Source organism: Arvicanthis niloticus, chromosome 9 (assembly GCF_011762505.2).
Source record: "Arvicanthis niloticus isolate mArvNil1 chromosome 9, mArvNil1.pat.X, whole genome shotgun sequence".
NCBI lineage: Eukaryota > Metazoa > Chordata > Mammalia > Rodentia > Muridae > Arvicanthis > Arvicanthis niloticus.
In genome coordinates, this window is record NC_047666.1 from 12,509,265 (window position 1) to 12,527,390 (window position 18,126).

Sequence of the window (18,126 nt, forward strand, 5' to 3'; positions counted from 1 at the left end):
GAAGATTCAGAGGGCAGAAAACAGGAAGAAGAGATGGGAAGAAAAACTAGAAACCCATTCATTCATTTACTCATTTACTGAGCCAGGGCCACACACCAACACAGTTGACAGGTAGAGAGCAAAGTCATACAACTGGTAGAAGTATTTACTACTAGTGTCAGATCGCAGTCGTGTGTTGATTAAGATATGAGCATCCTATATTGTCAGAAAATCAAAGGAAGTACACAAGATTCTCAAGAGTTAGGGGATCTGGGATGCTTTAGCTATATTTTAGAGTAATTTATTTAAGCCACTGTAAGCTTTCGTGCTTTCAATTTATATCAGGGATAAATGATAGCTCTTGTATAAGATTGTATAAGGTTGGCATGAGGTCCAGCAGTGTTTTGCAGATTTGCTGAAATATGACAAGTGTTTAATAAATTACATGTAAATAAACAATTATGCATACACTTGAACATCATTTAGGCAGGCCCTAGTACAAACTGCTTTACTGTCACACTAAAAACTCAGTTCTGCTGAAAAGCTCCCCTACCCATCACAGTGCCTGCAGCCCTTCTACTTCAGCCTGTGGCTGCTGTTCTTCTCTGCCTAGCCTGTCCATGGCCAAGGCACTGAGGCCCTGTAACAGAGCCCTGAACCATCCACGTGGACTCTAGAAAAGACTCAGGCTGCGCAGTGTCTTCCTTCTTAAGTCTCTGCAGCAGCAGCTCTTCCCAGGGCCACAGATGTGCTGGAAGCAGGAGCTGTGCTGGTAAGGACATGCAAGCACCTCCCAGCACCCAGCTTCTGCCACCTCAGCAGGGAGCACATCAAGAGCCACCAGAGCAGAGCCACTTGTGAATGAGTTGCTCAAGTCACACACCGACACACACACATATGGGGCCTTCTGCTTTTACATACTACATCCTTCTCCATTTAATGAACACAGAGCTGGCTTCAATGATTGGCCCTCGAAGTCCTGGACTGGTTTGTCATGGAAACATTAATTGATTATCTTATTCTACTAAATGGTGGAATTTCATGTTATCATCAACAGATTTCAAACAGTAATTCATTCATAATTCTATTTAATGAAAGTTTTCAACTAGGAAAGCTGCTTTGTTTGGAAATGCTTCCAGATAATTCTGATGGGAGAGCTGAGAGTTGCTCTCTTGAACTGCAGCATCTCTTCCATCTCTCTAAGTAAATAATGTGTTAGTAACTCTCGCATCATTCTCCATCTAAGTACTAACAGGCCCGGCCCCTCTCATTTCTAAAATGAATGATACTGTTGCCCTCTGAACACAGACTACGACAACGACATGTTAGTCTCGTTAAATGACATGTTTAGTTTCCACCCTGCATTTTAGAGAATTCTGGGAAAAAAAGCTCATTTTTACAAATGAAAATAAGAAATCTTAAGCGAACTTTTAAAAAATACAGTGCCTTTGAAAAGTTGGTCACAGGCCTAAAGAGACAGTTCAGCATTTAAGAACTGGCTGTTCTTGCAGAGGACCCAGGATCAATTCCCAGCACCAACATAGTGGCTCAGAACCATCTGTAATTCCAATGCCAGTAGAGCCAACAACTTTCCTCTGGCCTCCGAGGGCATACACACACATGCAGACAAAAATACTCATATATGAAGATAAAAAGTAAAGTTAAAAAGAAAAATTGGGCAAAAAAGAGTTTATTGTATAGCTGTGTGTTTCAAGAAGGGGATGTGGAAAGGTGATTTACTTTTATGAAAAGTATCCTGTTACAATAAAATTAGTGATAACTGTCATAAATACAAAGAACCCAGGACACAAAATGAAAGTGCATGGTTACCCTATGAACCTCTAAGCAGAACAGCTCACAACTACCTTTTTATTCCGCATGAACCTGCTGATACAACTAAGAGAGCCAGGGTGGGGTCTGGAGCCACAAACAGAAAAGCTCTACATTGCATGATGGCATGGATTAGGACTTACAAGGAAAAGGTAGGATGGCCCACTTAGAGTTCCCTGCAACTAAGAAGGAACACATGACAAGAGTTGAAGGTTGTAATGTTAAAGGCAACCCCAAAGGTTCAAGTAACAAAATCCAAGATTAAGCAGAGTGATGGTAGGTAGGTCCCCGCCCCCCACATTTTTTCTCTCTCATTCTCCTTAACACACACACACACACACTAGAGCCAAGGCATAAAGTTCCACCATCTCCTGCTTCGTCCAATCCTGCCCTTCCCTTGCTTCAGGTAGGAGACTATGAGGAAGTTCCCGAGTGCCAAGGTACTTATTTTTGAAATACATCATGCGTCATATTGGGAACAGGCATGTAGGATGTCTGTTTAGCATCTGCAAAGCCCTGGATACAATCTCGATCCCACACAAAGGCCCACTGTTAAGTGTCTTTTTGTGGTTTTCCTCACCCAAGATTCCAAGAATAAGGAAAGCCATTATCAGTTTTTTGAAATAATGCACAATAAATTTAACTTTTAATTCTATGACCAACTCTGGGAATGTTTAATGCACAATGGTGGTGACCCAAGCTTGCCTATCAGCTGGTACAGCTTACAGTTCAATGCATACTCACTTTTGCAAGGACATCACATACACAGAGATTCACATTCCATAGCTGGGAACTATGACAGCTCTGAACTATACTCGCAGGTTTGTTCGATCATGGTACATCTGGTAAGGGTCACCAGCATACCAGTTGCGCCTCTTCCAGAAAGACGTTGTCATTTTATCTAGGAGTTTACTCTGGGTCTTGTTGCAGAACACAAATTCCCTCAAGCGCTTCTTTCTTGCAGTTGACTTTTTCCATAATTTTTTCTTATAGCCAGCCTATGAGACAATGTTCCAAAAACATTTTAAAATTTGCAAAGGCAACAGCAGATACTCCATAACTTATGATGGATAGGCCCAAGGAGCAAAGCCAGACCTCTACAAGGACTGGGTGGTTTCTCTTTGCAATAAGTAGCAGGTAAAAAAGCATGTGGAGAAGAAGTATTAATAATTTAATGCTTTGGAAAGATTACTTAAATTAAAATCACAAGCTAGACGTGGGGTACACACATGTAATTCAAGCACTCAGGAGACTGAGGCAGGAGAATTGAAAGTTGAGAGCCAGGCTCAGCAGATAAAAGCACACACCACTCTTCAGAGGACCCGAATTCAATTCTAGCAGCAATGCAGGTCGCTTACAACTACCCATAATTCCAGCTCTCCAGGACCCAATGCCTCTGGCCTCCACGGGTATATCACTCACATGCACAGATCCACACATACAAATAATTGCAAATAAAATAAATCTTAGGCAGACTGACCTCTGCTGAGTTCAGGGCCATCCTGGTCTATATAGGAAGTTCCAGGCTAGCCAGGACTACATAGTAAGACTTGTCTTAAAAAAACAAATCTTCCTTTTAAAAATCAGAAATAAATGAATGAGCTAGTTGCGTCTGAGGGCCAACTCGGCGACTACAGAGCAAGAGCCTGTCTGGGAAAAACAAAACAAAACAAAACAAAAAAACCAACAAATGGGCTGTGGAGATGGCTCAGTGGGCAAAGTACTTGTAATGCAACCAGGAGGCCCTGAGTTTGGAACCCAGAACCTATGGGAAATCTGGACATGGTAGTGAACATCTATAACCCTGCTAGTGAGCAGAGACAAATGGATCCCAGAGCTTACTGGTCAGGCAGGCTAGAAAAATTGGGGAGCCCCAGGTTAAGTGAGAAAACCTTTTCTCAGAAACTTAAGGGACTGAGAGATGGCTCAGGGCACAGGGCACATAATGCTCTTCTAGAGGACCAACACCCATGTTGGACAGCTCACAGCTGCCTGCAGCTCTACCTGCAGGAGGACCTGATGCCTCTGCCATCAGCAGCAGCTCCACTCGCCTGTGTGGAATTGAGCATAGACAGAATTGAGCATAGACAATGAGGTTCTTGTTAAGGAGTCAAGTCAACAGATGCTTTTGAGCCAAAGCTCTTCACTGATTATCTCAATGCACCACCACTGCCGGCTATGAGCTGAGTTCTAACACATATTTATCTACCCATTTCTCTAAGATGGAGGAAACCCTCTCAGACCTTCCCACAGTGACTGCACCTGCCCCTCTGAACAGTGCCGTACTCACTCACACCCTTTCTCTGCACGAAGACAAACAGATGTGCTGAGAAGCGGCAGGCACCTCAGCACCACACAGAAGAGCGATCAGTAAGACGAGAGCACGTCATGGTTTGCCTCACGCAGCAAAGACTCACCTTTCTCCTTAGCCAAAGGCCAGAATGAAGCCGGAGGAAGCGATGCACAACCGACTTTACTGTCTTTCTCTTGCCTTTGCGCGTGCTGCAGTATGTCAGAGCTCTGACCGGCGGCTTTAGGACACTGGGAACCAATGTGGCCACTCTAAAATACAGTTGTAAAATGTAGTGAACAGACTGAATGAAGGGCAAGGAACTGACTTTCAACACACTACTAATGTCAAGAATGGCAACCTTCCTAACTTCAAGCCTTCTAAAATCTGCACCCACAGGGAGAGGTAGAACCTGTGTTTAGCACATACAAGATTCTAGGGTCAATTCCCTAACACCCAAAATAAAACCCACCCACTCACCACTAAGAGAGAATGTATCCACAGTATTTTAATCACATAGTTCTTTTTTTTTTTTTTTTTTTTTTTTTTTTTGGTTTTTCGAGACAGGGTTTCTCTGTATAGCCCTGGCTGTCCTGGAACTCACTCTGTAGACCAGGCTGGCCTCGAACTCAGAAATCCACCTGCCTCTGCCTCCCAAGTGCTGGGATTAAAGGCATGCACCACCACCGCCCGGCATCACATAGTTTCTTATTTACCTGCCTATCTGAGTATAAACTCCTTGAGGACTTTAGATTATGTTTGTGTACTTTCTGCAAGTACCGTGGTGGGTTCCTAAGGGTGCTTAACTGATTATCTGCTGACTGACTGACTGACTGACTCCCACACAGCTGAGCCACATAAGCTGAACATCTCATTTGATCTCTGGTTTGCCTGACATTTTCTGGAAACAGTATAAACAACATCAGAAAGGAGGCCAGGGTGGCGGCAGATATCACCATAATACACTAGACTAGCTCAAATAGACCTTAGGTTCCTTCCCCTGTGCTGTAAAATGTAAAATGCAAGGTGGGTGCATGCCTGTAATCCTAGCACCCAGGAGACTAAGGCAGGAGGGTGGTTACAAGTTAAGGCTATACAGCAAGGCGGGAAGGAGGTGCTCTGTGTAGCCCTGTTGCAGGCATCTAGGATGCCGATCATTCTCTCCTCCTCAGTCAGGCAAAGTGTATACCATAAACCGCAAGGAGGGAAAGATTATTTACCTCTGAAATGTCTTCAACACATTTTACGGATTTTGCAGTACTAGAGATAGAAGAGAAGTCTTCACAGATCTGGGGCAAGTACTCTACTACAGAGTTACACACCCAGCCCAGGCATAGCTATTTTAAACAATTTTGTGTAAATATTGTTTAAAATTGCTATTGTGATGGACTTTACCTATTAAGGACTGTTGCAGTATGCCCGTATGCCAACTGTCCAACAGATGTGACAAGTCTTGGAGCAGAGGAAACAACTGATGTCTGAACACGTCTAAAATGAATGTTGTACAGTGCAGAATTAAGACAGGCATTCCTGGCACAGTTCCAATAGGTTGAAGATGCCAAGACGTTCAAGGGACGTAATACTCCTGCAGAGACAGAGAGAAGTGCATGTAGTGCATATACTAACACATGTACCCATGTATTATAACGCATGGAAACAAAAGTAGACCTAACAGAAGGTTCCTGATGCCACATTCACAGAGGAAGCTTTTTACCAGTTTCATGGACCTATAATTTACATATGAAATAAATGATTATTATATACTCAAAGATTTTTAGAAAAATTAGAATCCTGAAGCCATCATATAATCCCATCGATATTTGTACACACTGTGCCCAGAAGTGAGGAAGAAGTTATGTGTAAGATTAACTGTCCTCCACCAATTGTATGCCACGGGGAGACAGCCTCTCCAGATTCAGTGCAATGGAAGGTCAGGGACAGAAAGCTGGAAGGACAGAGTGGAGAGAAGACTGATGAAGAAGACAGAGTAGGTGCTTCCGTTATCCTGATAGTGAACTAACCTGCTGGACATAGTGATGCATACCTGTAATCTCAACATTTGAAAAGTAGAGTGGGAGAATCAGGATTTTAAGGGTATCCTCTCCTACAGAGCAAGTTTGAGGTCAGCCTAAGCTACATAAGACACTGCCTCAGAAAAACAAAATGAAAACACAAACAAAATCAACAAAGGGCTGGAGAGCTTGCTCGGTGGTTAAAGTAAATACTGCTCTTGCAGAGGACCTTGTTGCCAGGTCCACATCATGTGGTTCACAACTACCTGTAACCCTAGCTCCAAGGGATCTGCCAACTCTGGCTTCCCTGACACCTGAACACACACACACACACACACACACACACACGAACATGCACACACGCACGTGCGCACACAATTTAAAATAATAAAAATAAGTCTTTTTTTTAAAGGGCTAGGTGATGGCTTAGTGGGTAAATTGCTTGCTATAGAAGCATAAGAACTTGAGTTTGGAGCCCCAGTACTCAAGTGAAGGCTGGACATGGTGCCACTGCAGTATCAGGGTAAAAAAGGTAGAGACAGGTGCTTCCTAGAGAGAGCCAACACAAGACACTCAGTGCCAACCTCAAGCCTCCACATGCACGTGTGTTGGCATGGCACACTCCCACATAATGTGCACACACAAAATAAAGTGAAAGCAAAACAAGAACATAAACAGACCCTCCAAGGAGAAGAGCCCACTTTGGGTAGGACAAACATCAGCAAACCCCTTGGTGCCGAAACAAATACAGCTATGGGAACGGCAGAATCTGGTCTGCCAGAGGCTGTGCATGGCTTCCTAACTACAGTAGAAATGCCTGGAAACAGGCAGTGAATGACGCTGCGTAGCCAGAAGGTGAGGCTGAGAAAGCAGAGATACATGAACTGAAGGCTATCCTTCTTTATCAATCCTTTTCCCTGAGAACACTGTGCAAATCAGAATCAACCAGTTTACTTCTCTAGCACTTTCTAACCAACTCTAGTGTGAGACTCAAGAACATACATACTAAAAACGTTCCATGAGATGGAAGGACCTATGACTGGAATTCGGTGATGATTTTGTCACTAAACTAGATGCACAAAAGTGAGTATTTCAGAGGTAGGGAAATGACTAGGGTGTTCAAGTGCTTCCTATGCCCGAGTCTGACGCCCAGCATTCATGTGAAAAGCTGAGCACATTGGTAATTCCAACACTGGTGAGGAAGAAACAAGTGGATTCCGGGGGTTTGTGGCCCAGCCAGCCTAGCCTAATTGGTGAGTGCCATATCCCAGAGAGAAACCCAGGCTCAAAAACCAAGATGGATCACTCCTGAGAGCAATCTCAGACATGAGATTGCACACGTGTATGCACGCACACGTGTATATGCCCTCACACACAAACATAGCCACAAACACAAATATACGAAATTGTACTTGAATGAAGTTAGCTTTAAAAAAAAGTAAAGGCCAAGCCTGGCATGGTGGTGATATGCCAGTAAGTCCAGTGTGCTGGAGGCTGAAGCAGGAGACCAGAGTTCAAGTCCAGTCTGAGTGACAGAAGATACTATCTCAAAAAAAAAAAAAAAAAAAAAAAAAAACCAAAAAACGGACACCGGCAACAATTTGATCTGGGTGTAGAGTCCTATGCCTGCAATCCCAGCACTCAGAGACAAGGGCAAGAGAATCCCAAGTACAAGGGCAACATGACTATTAACACAGCATGTTCCCAGTTAACCTGGGCTATACAGTGAGACCTTTTCTCAAAGTAACAACAGAAACGCTACCAAGTCGAGTCTATCTAATCTCATGCAAGACTTAGACCAGGGTTCCACTGTCTTCTGCACTGATTTCACAACGTGGTGAATAAGTGACAGGGTTTGAACCAGACTGGTATTAGTTTCAGCTCCTACTTAACTAGTGGTAAACAGGAACAACTTACTAACCTCTCTATACTCACTTCCTCAACTTTAAATTAGCTAATTATGGAGAGGATTACACGAGATAAAACACTAAGATGATTAAGAGAGCTTAGCTTGAAGAGAACGTTGAAACAATGCTAACAGCAGATAAAGATGCGCTGAAGAAAGGCAGGTTTGGGAGTCCAAACACCTGAGTTCCCAGCCTGTGGGAGCTGAGGGCTGAGTCCAGACTGCCTCATATAGATACAGATACAGATACAGATACAGATACAGATACAGATACAGATACAGATACAGATACAGATATAGATAGGAGTGGGGGTGGGGTGGAGAGATGACTCAGTGGTTAAGAGCAGTGACTGCTTCCAGAGGTCCTGAGTTCAATTCCCAGCAACCACATGGTGGCTCACAACCACCTGGAATGGAATCCAATGCCCTCTTCTGGTGTGTCTGAAAAGAGCGACAGTGTATTCACAAAAACAAAATAAATAAATCTTTAAAAAAAGAAAAGAAAAGCAGTCAGAAATCAAAAAGTTTCACACACACACACACCCCTCTGAATAAATGAAAACCAGACATTATACTAGACACACTATATATAAATTAATGTAAAGTTCAAAACTAGACAAAATATGCTATTGAGAGATGAAGGTATAGTTGCTTCAGTGGCTATGGGATGAACGAGTAATGATGGGGCAATGCACAGGTTGGAAAGGGGCTTGTCTTGAACTGGTGTTAGTTACACGTATGTCCCCTTATATGAACTTTTTATTATACATATTTCATAACTCACAAAATTCCATTTTTAAGATCTAATACCTGGAAATTTTATATGGTTACTTTTTTCCCCCTTGGCCCTCCGTCTATTCCACAAATGTTATCTCTACAGTGTAAGTTGTGTGCAAGTAACTTACTGTAAGATCATCCCTATTATACTTGAGTAATTTAAATTTCCTACCTGGTTCTGCCTTTACCCCTAAATACTGCTGCCACCATCAGAGGAGTGTAGTTAAAAACGAATTAGGCCAGTCTCTTGATAATTACACACGGTTCTCAAGGGTACCACATGGTCGATGTTTTACAAGTTTGTTTAATCCGCAGGTGGGAGGAAGCCCCATTTTACCGCTATAGAATCAAAAATTTCAGAGAAATTATATGACTCTCAAGGTCAAGGTCGCGAGAGGCGGTTGAACCTCTAAATCAGAAAAAATGGAAACTTGGGTGTCATCACCCTCGTCTCCTCTACCTCAATCTCGGGTTCGCTTCCTAGGGCAGGGTGGATCCAGTGAACGCGGGTCACGGATACTACACTGTGCAAGGTATCGCGCAGCGAACCTTCGATTTCAAGTCATCTTATTTTTCTTTCCCCATTAACACCCAAACTAAACGCCCACTCCCTCCTGCGCCGGTTCTCTTCTCAGTGAAGCCATCAATAGAAGACTGACCTGACGCAGCTCTCACGGCGCCCGTGAAGATGGAGGCCGCCATCTTGCAGTCTGCCTACGGTGGCCGCAGCGGTCTCAAAAGTAACAAAGCAAAAGGCTAAGCAACGTAGAGGGGGCGGAGTTAAGGGGAACAGACGTGGTCAAGGTTAAGCTCTTTGGACTGTCGCTTTATACTAGGTTCTGCCCTAAACTACCGTCTTCTTAATTATTTATTTTGCGTTTATGTTTGGGTTCGCGCATGACACTGCGTGCTTATGGTGGTTAGAGAAAACTTGCAAGATTTGGTTCTGTCTAAACTTTTGATTGCTTTTGCTTTGTTTTGTTTGAGACAGGTTTTGGGGTCTTTTTTTTTTTTTTCCCCGTTTGTGTATGTAGCCCTGGTTGACCTGAAACTAGCTCTTTAGACCAGGCTGGCCTCTTAACTCACAGAGATCCGCTGCGGGGAATAAAAGTGAGAGCTACACCCCATCCCAAACCCCAGCTAAACTTCCCCATTTTTGAGACAAGGTCTGCTAAAATCTCGAGGGTGATTTGGGACTCCTGTATTCAAAGTGATCTCACTGCAGAGGGTGATTTGGGACTCCTGTATTCAAAGTGATCTCACTGCATATATATATATATATATAACATAAAAAAAAATAAAATAAATAAAATATAAAAATATAAAAAAAATATAAAATATAAAAAAAATATAAAAATAAAATAAAAAAATTAATTATTAATTATTATTAATTATTTTTAGTATAAATTTTATAATTTATAATTTATATAAAAATATAAATTGTATATATATATATATGCAAGGATTACAGGCTCTGCTGCTGAGCCAGCATGGATTGTGTAAAGACTCTTAAAAAGAAAATAAAAAAGCAAAAATTAAAGTGAAAAGAGAAGAAAAAGGTACAAAATAACAAGAAAAGCAAACACCCCACAGAACTCATTTAGAGAGTGGTTGTTTAATTTTTGGCTCAGGACTCTTGCACTCTAAGAGGAACTAGAAGTGGTGGCTACACCTAGGGTAACAGTTCCATAGCAGGTTGAGGCTTGAAGACCTCAGAATATTATTGAAAATTGCAAAGAGCTTTAACTTGTATGGATTATATCTACTGGCATTTGTTTATACTAGAACTTAAAATTGGGAAAAATAAAAACAGTTCTGTCATTTTCCTATTGCTGCTACAAAAAGTATCAAACTCAGTGACTTAAATGTCATGAATTTACTATCAGAGTTCTGTAGGCCAGAGAGCTAACATAAATCCCCAAGGACTAAAAATCAAGTTGTACTAAGGCTGTGATCCTTCTGGAAGCTCTAGAAGAGAAGTCCTTTCTCTTGCCTTTTTTCCAGTTTCTTGAAAACGTCTGCAATCCTTGGCTCATGAACACTTTTGTGTTTTATTTATTTTTTATTTTTAGTGCTCTGCTGCATATACATCCACAGGCTAGAAGGAATCCCCTTAGAAGGTTGTGAGTCACCATGTGTGGTTGTAAGTTCTCATGTGGTTTCTGAGAATTGAACTCAGGACCTCTGGAAGAGCAGCAAGTGCTCTTAACCACTGAGCCATCTCTCCGGCCCCTAGTTTTGTATTTTCAAAGACAGTGTTTCATTCCTCCCATCCTCCTTCAATATTATAATCATACTTGGCCTACCAAGATAATAAAAAATGGTTTTTTCATCTCAAAAATAGTTTATATTTAGTACTGTGAATTGAACTCATAACTCCTACACGCTAAGAATGCCCGCAATAACTGAACTACAAAAATTCTGGGGTTTGTTTGTTTGTTTGTTTGTTTTTTGTTCACATGGTCTCACTCTGTAGCCCCAGCCAGACTGAAACAATCTGTGTAGACTGGGCTGTCCTTGAACTTAGAGGTCTTTTTGCTTCTGCCTCCTGAGTAGTAGGGTCAACAGACTCTTATATCTACAATTTTTTTTTCTTATAAGGTAGCATATCCAAAGAGATTAGAACAAAGTAGATATCTTGAGGGCCTGGTTATTCTGCTTACCACACATGATTAAAATAACAATGATAAATCCACTAATGTTAAACAAAACTAATAACTGTGAGAAATCTAAGGTCCAGCATTAAAAAAAAAAATACACAAAAAAGCCCATTTACACATGGTGATTCATGCCTGTGATCCCAGTTTTGGAGAACTTGAGGCAAGACAACTTGCCTCTAGTTAAAGGCCTGTCTGGGCAAGAGTGAGACCTTATTTATTAAAATAAACAAAACAAGACAATCATCAAAAACCTAAAAATCCCTGAGTTATGCAATTTGCTTCTACATTCAATTTCTTGTGATATTAATAAATCAAGTAATCTCTGTACAATTATGTGACTATCAGAATAAAAAGGCAAATAATACTTTACCATTACAACAATAATTTTCAGTTTATGAGCTCCTCTATATGAGTCCCAGGACTCCCCATGGGTTACCTCAATCACATTTTTAAAACACTCAAGACAGTTATACTTGCTTCTCTGAGACATGGGCTGTGTAATTGGGTAGTGAGCCTGGGATGTTGTCATGTTAGCCTCTCACTATGGTGGCCATTTGGAGTCCAAAACCATCCATATATGATAAAAGCTCATTGAGATATTCATAAAGGCTCTTTTAAAACTACTAATTGAGCCTGGTGGTAGTGGTAGCTGAATCACACACCTTTGATCTCAGCACTAGGGAGGCAGAGGGCAGAGACAGGCTGATCTCTGAATTTTAGGCTAGCCTGGTCTACAGAGTGAGTTCCAGGATAGCTAGAGGTACACAGAGAAATTCTGTCTCAGAAACAAACAACAAGAAAAACCCCTACTAATTATTGTGTGCCTATTCTTAAGCTTTCCCTATTTTGCCAAGCAGGAAATGAACCCAGAATTCCTGTGGATGCCCACGTTAGACAGAACCTGAGTCTCCTGTGAGGCAATATAACTTTATATCATCTTAACACACCTGATTCACACTCTCTGTTTGTCCCTCTGTCTAGAACAGATTTTTATTTATACCATCTATCTGTTTGGCTCTGTACTCCAGAGCAGCTTCCACTTGTACACTGTACTCTTTTCTTTAGAGCCGATGACAATTTTCCCTGAGTCAATCCTTGGCAAACCATTCATCACATAAAGCCCAAAAGACATCGTGTTTCCCACCTTCAAGTATCAAAAGGTTGTATATCTCCTCTTTAAATCAAAGAATTGCCTGGTCCGGAGCCCTCAGTTCACTGCTTCCGCTTGAAAACTATTAGGCAGCTGTGTTCCAGGATCACCAGTTCCCCCTTTTGTTTACACAGGGCAAGCCCAGCTGCAGGCTGAGTGCTGCTCCAGACTCTGGCCACAGCTCCCTGTTTGGGGATTGGAGGAGGAAGCCAAGTGCCATCACATCCATCTTTTTAAAAAAAATTTTTTATTGGATATTTTATTTACATTTCAGATGTTATCCCCCACCCCCTTTTTTAAAGATTTAATTTTTTGAATGTGCGTTTTGCCTGCACATCTGTCTGCACCATCTGCATGCAGTGACCACAGAGGCCAAAAGAGGGCACTGATCATCTGGGACTCAAGTTCCAGATGTTTGCAAGCCATTGTGTGTGGGGTGGTTGTGACAGTGCTGTACATAGGACACTCAACCGTGGTCACTGAGTTAAGAGACTATGAGCTGTCTGAGGTAGGTGCTGGGAACCAAACTTAGATGCCCTGTAAGAGCAGCACATGCTTTTAACTGGTAAACCATGTCTTCACACACCTACACCCAGATCCAGCCTTTTAAACAACTAAAACAAAATGAAACAAAAAACCCCAAGATTTCTAAAATTATATGCATGAGCATACACCACACACACACACACACACACACACACACACACACACACACACACACACACATAGATGCCCAGTAAAGGACAGCTTTTCCATAGGTGATGTGGATTCACACTGAGGTCCTCAAGTCTGAGAGCAGGAACTTTACTGATTATGCCATCACTACAATGATTAATGACATAGTTAAATTAAAAATTAGATTTTTTAAAAGATTTATTTTTATTTTTTAAAATCATGTGTATGTGTCTGTACCTGGAGGGCTGAGGTGTTAGTTTCTCTGGTAATTTATAAGCAGTTTTGAGCTGCCTGATATTGGGGCTGGGAACTGAATTTGGATCCTCTACAAGAACAGTACATTGAACCATCTTTCCAGTCGCTAAGAATGAGATCTTAAAGCCAAGGAGACTGTCAGTAGTCTCAAGTGTAGAACACAAGGAACAAAAGCAGCCCCGGTCAACAGTGTGAGAGAAGTTATCACCCTGGCACGAACTAGAGCAGCAGTGAACAGGGCTGGAGCTGGACTGCTGAATTTACAAAGAAAATGGGAGGACTAGAGGCTGTTAATTCATGACATGACAAAGATCGACAAGTACATTACTGAAGTGCCCTGAAAAGCTTAAAATGTATAGAACATAGATCAATTAGACCGTAAACATGTTTTAGATTCATTTCAAATCATTCTTGTCTTTTGTTTGAGATTTATGTAACCCAATCCTGCATCAGCCTCCTAAGTGCTGTCATTTACAGTGTGGACAACACTGGACTTCATTTATTTTATAACTGAAAATAAAAGTGCAGCCGATCTGTATCGTATCGTAAATCACCTACTTATGACTTGCAAGTATTTTGCAAACTTGTTGTTGTTTTCTGGTTTTCGAGACAGGGTCTCAGTATATTCATCTGGCTGTCCTAGAACTCGTAGACCAAGCTGGTCTTTAACTCAGAGATCTGCCTGCCTCTGCCTCTCTAGTGCTGGGATTAAAGGCGTGTGACACTAAACCAGGCCCCCAACAGATTTTGAAAATTAACTTTTATGTTACAGATAACCACATAATCATACTGGAGTTTACATAGAATATTAACGATAGCCATTTTTAAAAACACATTGCTAAACTCAGAACGCTTGGAAGTCTTCCAACCCATTCCCAAAACTGCGACCAAAATCATGTTTGTAAAATAAAAGTGGCAGAAAAAGCGGTGTGATTTAAATAACAACCTGAACTTAAAAGTTGGGTTCCTATCCATCCCTTAATATTTAAAGACACCGGAAACACATTATGCCTTCAGGATGCCTCCAGCACTCACTCACCTATTCTCCAGCAAGCCTTTGAAAAAAACTTGTGGGCATATGTGTGCCTCAGCTCCATAAAGAAGTCAGTGGACAACTAACGGGAATCGATTCTATTGCCATCATATGGGTCGCAAAGACCGAAGTCAGGTCGTCAGGATTGGGAGAAGGCGTCCCTACCGGAGCCACCTCCACAACCCTTTAATTCTAAGACTCTAATTTTAATTTAATTCACCAACGCTTTAATTCTAAGAGTCACAGTCGAACTTTACACACCACACTACCGGCAATTCACCTAGTAACCCCAGACATCAACGACAAACTAGCGCCCGAGCGCGACCCGGAAGGAGAACCTGCCCTTCCGCCTCCTAGTCGCCAATCACCGCTTGTTTCCCTTTTCGCAGCCGGGGTGAGTCCCACCCTCAGGGAGCCTCCTCGGCTGGACCAGGGGAGGAGGCGGCGCGTGCGCAGTGGTGCCGGTGGCCCTTCCGGTGCGCCGGACGCAGACTGTACAGACGCGGGCACGCACACGAGCACGCACGCCCTCCTCTCGTGCGGCCGCGGTCGTTCCCGCGTACACCAGCAGCGCCGTCACTTCGGCAGAGATGCTGCGGGCCTGTCAGTTATCCGGCGTGACCGTCGCGGCCCAGGTGAGCGTGGGGTCTCTCCAAGAGGGCGCGTGGTCACGCTGACTGCGGACTGCCAACGGACAACGTGAGAGGCATCCATGATGCGCACTCCCTAGGCAAAAGAGCTCCTAGAGCCCTAGAGCGGGAAACTGAGGCAGCCCTCCAGGGCGGTCGCTGGGCTGGAATGACTAGAGGGTTATTCCTGAAGAAGCGGGCTGGGGTGTGGAGCGCGGGGAGGCGGGTTTGCTGCTGAGGCGTGGCTTCAGGGACCTGGTATCCAATCAGCACCTCGTTACTTCAGGCTCGGACCAATCCTGGCTGCTGGCGTCTGGGCCGCCGGTTGGGCACGTGATAGGTTTCCAATCGTGAAGGTCGGGGCGGGAGAACTACAATTCCCAGCAGGGATTGCGTCTCAGGGCTTGTTGCATCTTTAATAAGCAGGTTCCTGGGACTGGTGAAGAGCCTAGGGGTCAAAGTTGCAGTTAATCTGAGTTGAGTTCCTTTTGTTTTAGTAGTCGAGAGCACCTTTGAGCTATTCTTACGCTACAGTAAAGAGTAAAAGATGTTTTCATGTCTCGAGCTTACACTTCTAGTGCTGAAGGACGGAAGTCATGACCTTGTGCTCATTTCCAAGATTAGTTTGGGGATCAGCGTCTCTAAGCACTGGAACTATGTCTGACATTCAGGTATCTTAGGCACCCTGTTTTGCCTCTGTTTAATTTTTCATAACTGTCAGTATAACTTTTTACAGTTGAAAATAGAAACCCCGTTTTCATTACTCGGAATTTTTAGAAAATTAATACTTTGATGAAAGGTTATGAGCAACATGCTGCAACTTGAGCAGTAATTGGATAAAATCCCTAGACAGGGTCGTCCTGAGATGATTGAAGTTAAGCAGTTTTTGTTCTTTTACTTTTTTCCCATCAGCCTCTTGCACAGGGAAGTGAGCCCCGTATTAGTTTTCTATTGGCATTTATTCAACAGCACACATTAAGCAGCCTGTAACAACCCTCCTTGGTTATCTTCCAGTTTTTGTAGTAGTCTGGGCAATAGTGTTATGGAGTCTTGGCTCAGAGTCATACAAGACTTTGTTGAGAAGTACTAGCTATACTTTGATTCTCATTTGTAAATAGTACTTTTTACTTCCTCCAAATTTATAATTAGCTAAATTCAGGCCCTTTAGGTGTTGTACTAAACTTGTTCTTCCCTGTGTCTTGCAGGTGGTTGCTCTTAGTTTTTAGGACCTGCTAACAATTTCTTGCCACAAGGCACTTAAAGGCCATTTGTAACACCAAACACAGAACATAACACATTTGGTGTTATCATGTGTTTCTGTCTTTGACTTCAACCTCTCGTCTATCATAGATTTTTTATTTATTTATTTATTTATTTATTTATTACTAGACAAGCCCTACTTGAATAACTTCCCTAATTCAGATTTCTCTTTGGGGAGCTCAATTAGAGACTAAAACATGAGTGGTATTCTAGCTCTCAACAAACATTTTTAAGTTCCCTGAAATCACTGTCCAAAAATTCATAGGTTTATTTTCATTGCCTCTTCATTTTATAGCATTTGATATTGCTGCTTTGTGTGTATGAGAGAGAGAGAGAGAGAGAGAGAGAGAGAACACGAACACATGCACATCTATGGAGTCCAGAAGAGGGTATTGTATTCCTCGGTGCTAAGGTTAATCAGTGGTTGTAGACTCCCTGACACTGATACTGAACTCAAGTCCTCTGGAAGAATATTAAATGTTAAGTGTTTGGGCTTTTCCACTTGTGCCCCTGTTTCTGAATAAGGACTGGGAGGCTTATTATTTATGAATAAATGCCTAGGCCTTAAGCAAGGCTTGTTCCCTGTCTAGTTAGTATCTCACTTATCTGGTTTATACTATTCTATGTCTGCCACCTGGCTGATCACCTCTCCTCAGTTTCATACCCAGTCCAGGTGGTGAATCTTCTGTGGCTGTTTTCCTGAGATAAGTTCTCGTGTTTGTGTTCTCACACTCTCTCTCTCCCTTTCTCCCCTTTTTCCCTTCCTCCCCCTTGTGTCTCTTTGTCCCTTTCTCCCCTTCTCTTCCTCCTCTCAGTTTTGCATTTGTGTTTGTTTCTACATTCAAATTTGGTTTTTTTTTTATCAACTTACCAAATGATTTTATGTTTGGCAAATTTCATCTGCTTTCATGTCTTTTTGCATTTTTCTCTTTCTCTTCAAGTAAGTTCTTTATGGGCTAGTAAGGACTTTTAAAAGCAAACATGTAACATCATGCTGTTTATTGACATTCCCTCATGTTCAGAATAAAGTCTAGGCTCTTTCCACACTCACCAGGCCCTTTACATATCTTGTCTTCTATTCTGCCTCCCTCACTGTCTTTTACAGTAAGTAGTACCTCCACCAAGACCGTCACTGGTGGTCTTTTTGTTTTATCTGACTTCCTCACAGGTCTTTGCTCATCCCTTTATGCAGGGTCTTTCTTAATCCCCCTTCCTTTCAGGGTGGCCTTTCTTTTCTAAAGTGGACTCAGGACCACTCTTTTCTATATACATCACTCTCACTTTACACATATATGTTCGTGCATCTTAGTACTATCTAACATGTGTATTTCTTATATATTTCCTGTATTTAAAGTGTAAGTTCCAAGTTAAGTGTGGTGTTGCATATCTGCAATCCTACCACTCCACAGGCAGAGGGCTCGAGCCATGTCTTTCTATAGTTTCAGTTTGGGTCAGCCAGGGCTATGAATTGCATGCTTTTGTCCCCTAAAAGTCCTGAAACTCCACAACTAGCCTGTGTTTGTGTTGTTTGCTGCTATATTTCCAGTAGTGACAGTTCCTGGCTCCTAATAGATGCTCAGTAAATGTGACTTGCTTGAATGAGCTATGAATTTTTTTTTCTTACTCTCAACAAGTCCCCTGACTTTCTTTAAATCCCATTCCTTACTTAG

At 42.4% G+C, this 18,126-nt stretch overlaps 2 protein-coding genes across 13 annotated transcripts in view; one reads left to right on the forward strand and one right to left on the reverse strand.

Moving 5' to 3' along the window:
- Window positions 1-1,653: 1,653 nt before the first annotated feature.
- Window positions 1,654-14,860, reverse strand: Mrpl35 (mitochondrial ribosomal protein L35). Of its 2 annotated transcripts, none has more exons than XM_034511354.2 (4): window positions 14,574-14,860; window positions 5,495-5,684; window positions 4,227-4,371; window positions 1,654-2,807 (listed from the first exon to the last, which is right to left on the reverse strand). In XM_034511354.2, the coding sequence occupies exons 1-4, from the start codon at window positions 14,629-14,631 to the stop codon at window positions 2,619-2,621; spliced, it is 582 nt and encodes a 193-aa protein (XP_034367245.1). In that variant the 5' UTR covers window positions 14,632-14,860; the 3' UTR covers window positions 1,654-2,618. The 2 variants fall into 2 exon arrangements, with proteins under 2 accessions (XP_034367245.1, XP_034367246.1); XM_034511355.2 differs by lacking the exon at window positions 14,574-14,860 and adding an exon at window positions 9,454-9,565.
- Window positions 14,861-15,003: 143 nt separating this feature from the next.
- The window catches only part of Immt (inner membrane mitochondrial protein), a 41,317-nt gene continuing 38,194 nt past the window's right edge, over window positions 15,004-18,126 (forward strand). For 4 of the 11 annotated variants that reach the window (XM_034511343.2, XM_034511344.2, XM_034511345.2 and 1 more), the window contains exon 1: window positions 15,004-15,202. In XM_034511343.2, the coding sequence (XP_034367234.1) occupies window positions 15,158-15,202 (45 nt within the window). In that variant the 5' untranslated portion in view covers window positions 15,004-15,157. The remainder of the gene's footprint in view (window positions 15,203-18,126) is intronic. The other 7 variants (XM_034511349.2, XM_034511351.2, XM_034511352.2 and 4 more) reach the window with 2 other exon arrangements.

Coding starts and splice junctions, on each gene's coding strand:
- Mrpl35 (XM_034511354.2), bottom strand. CDS start 14,631: ATGGAGCTGAGGCACACATATGCCCACAAGTTTTTTTCAAAGGCTTGC. Junction 5,685..14,573: donor AAAGGCTTGCTGGAGAATAG/GTGAGTGAGTGC, acceptor CTGTCTCTGCAG/GAGTATTACGTCCCTTGAAC. Junction 4,372..5,494: donor ACTGCAACAGTCCTTAATAG/GTAAAGTCCATC, acceptor ACTGTATTTTAG/AGTGGCCACATTGGTTCCCA.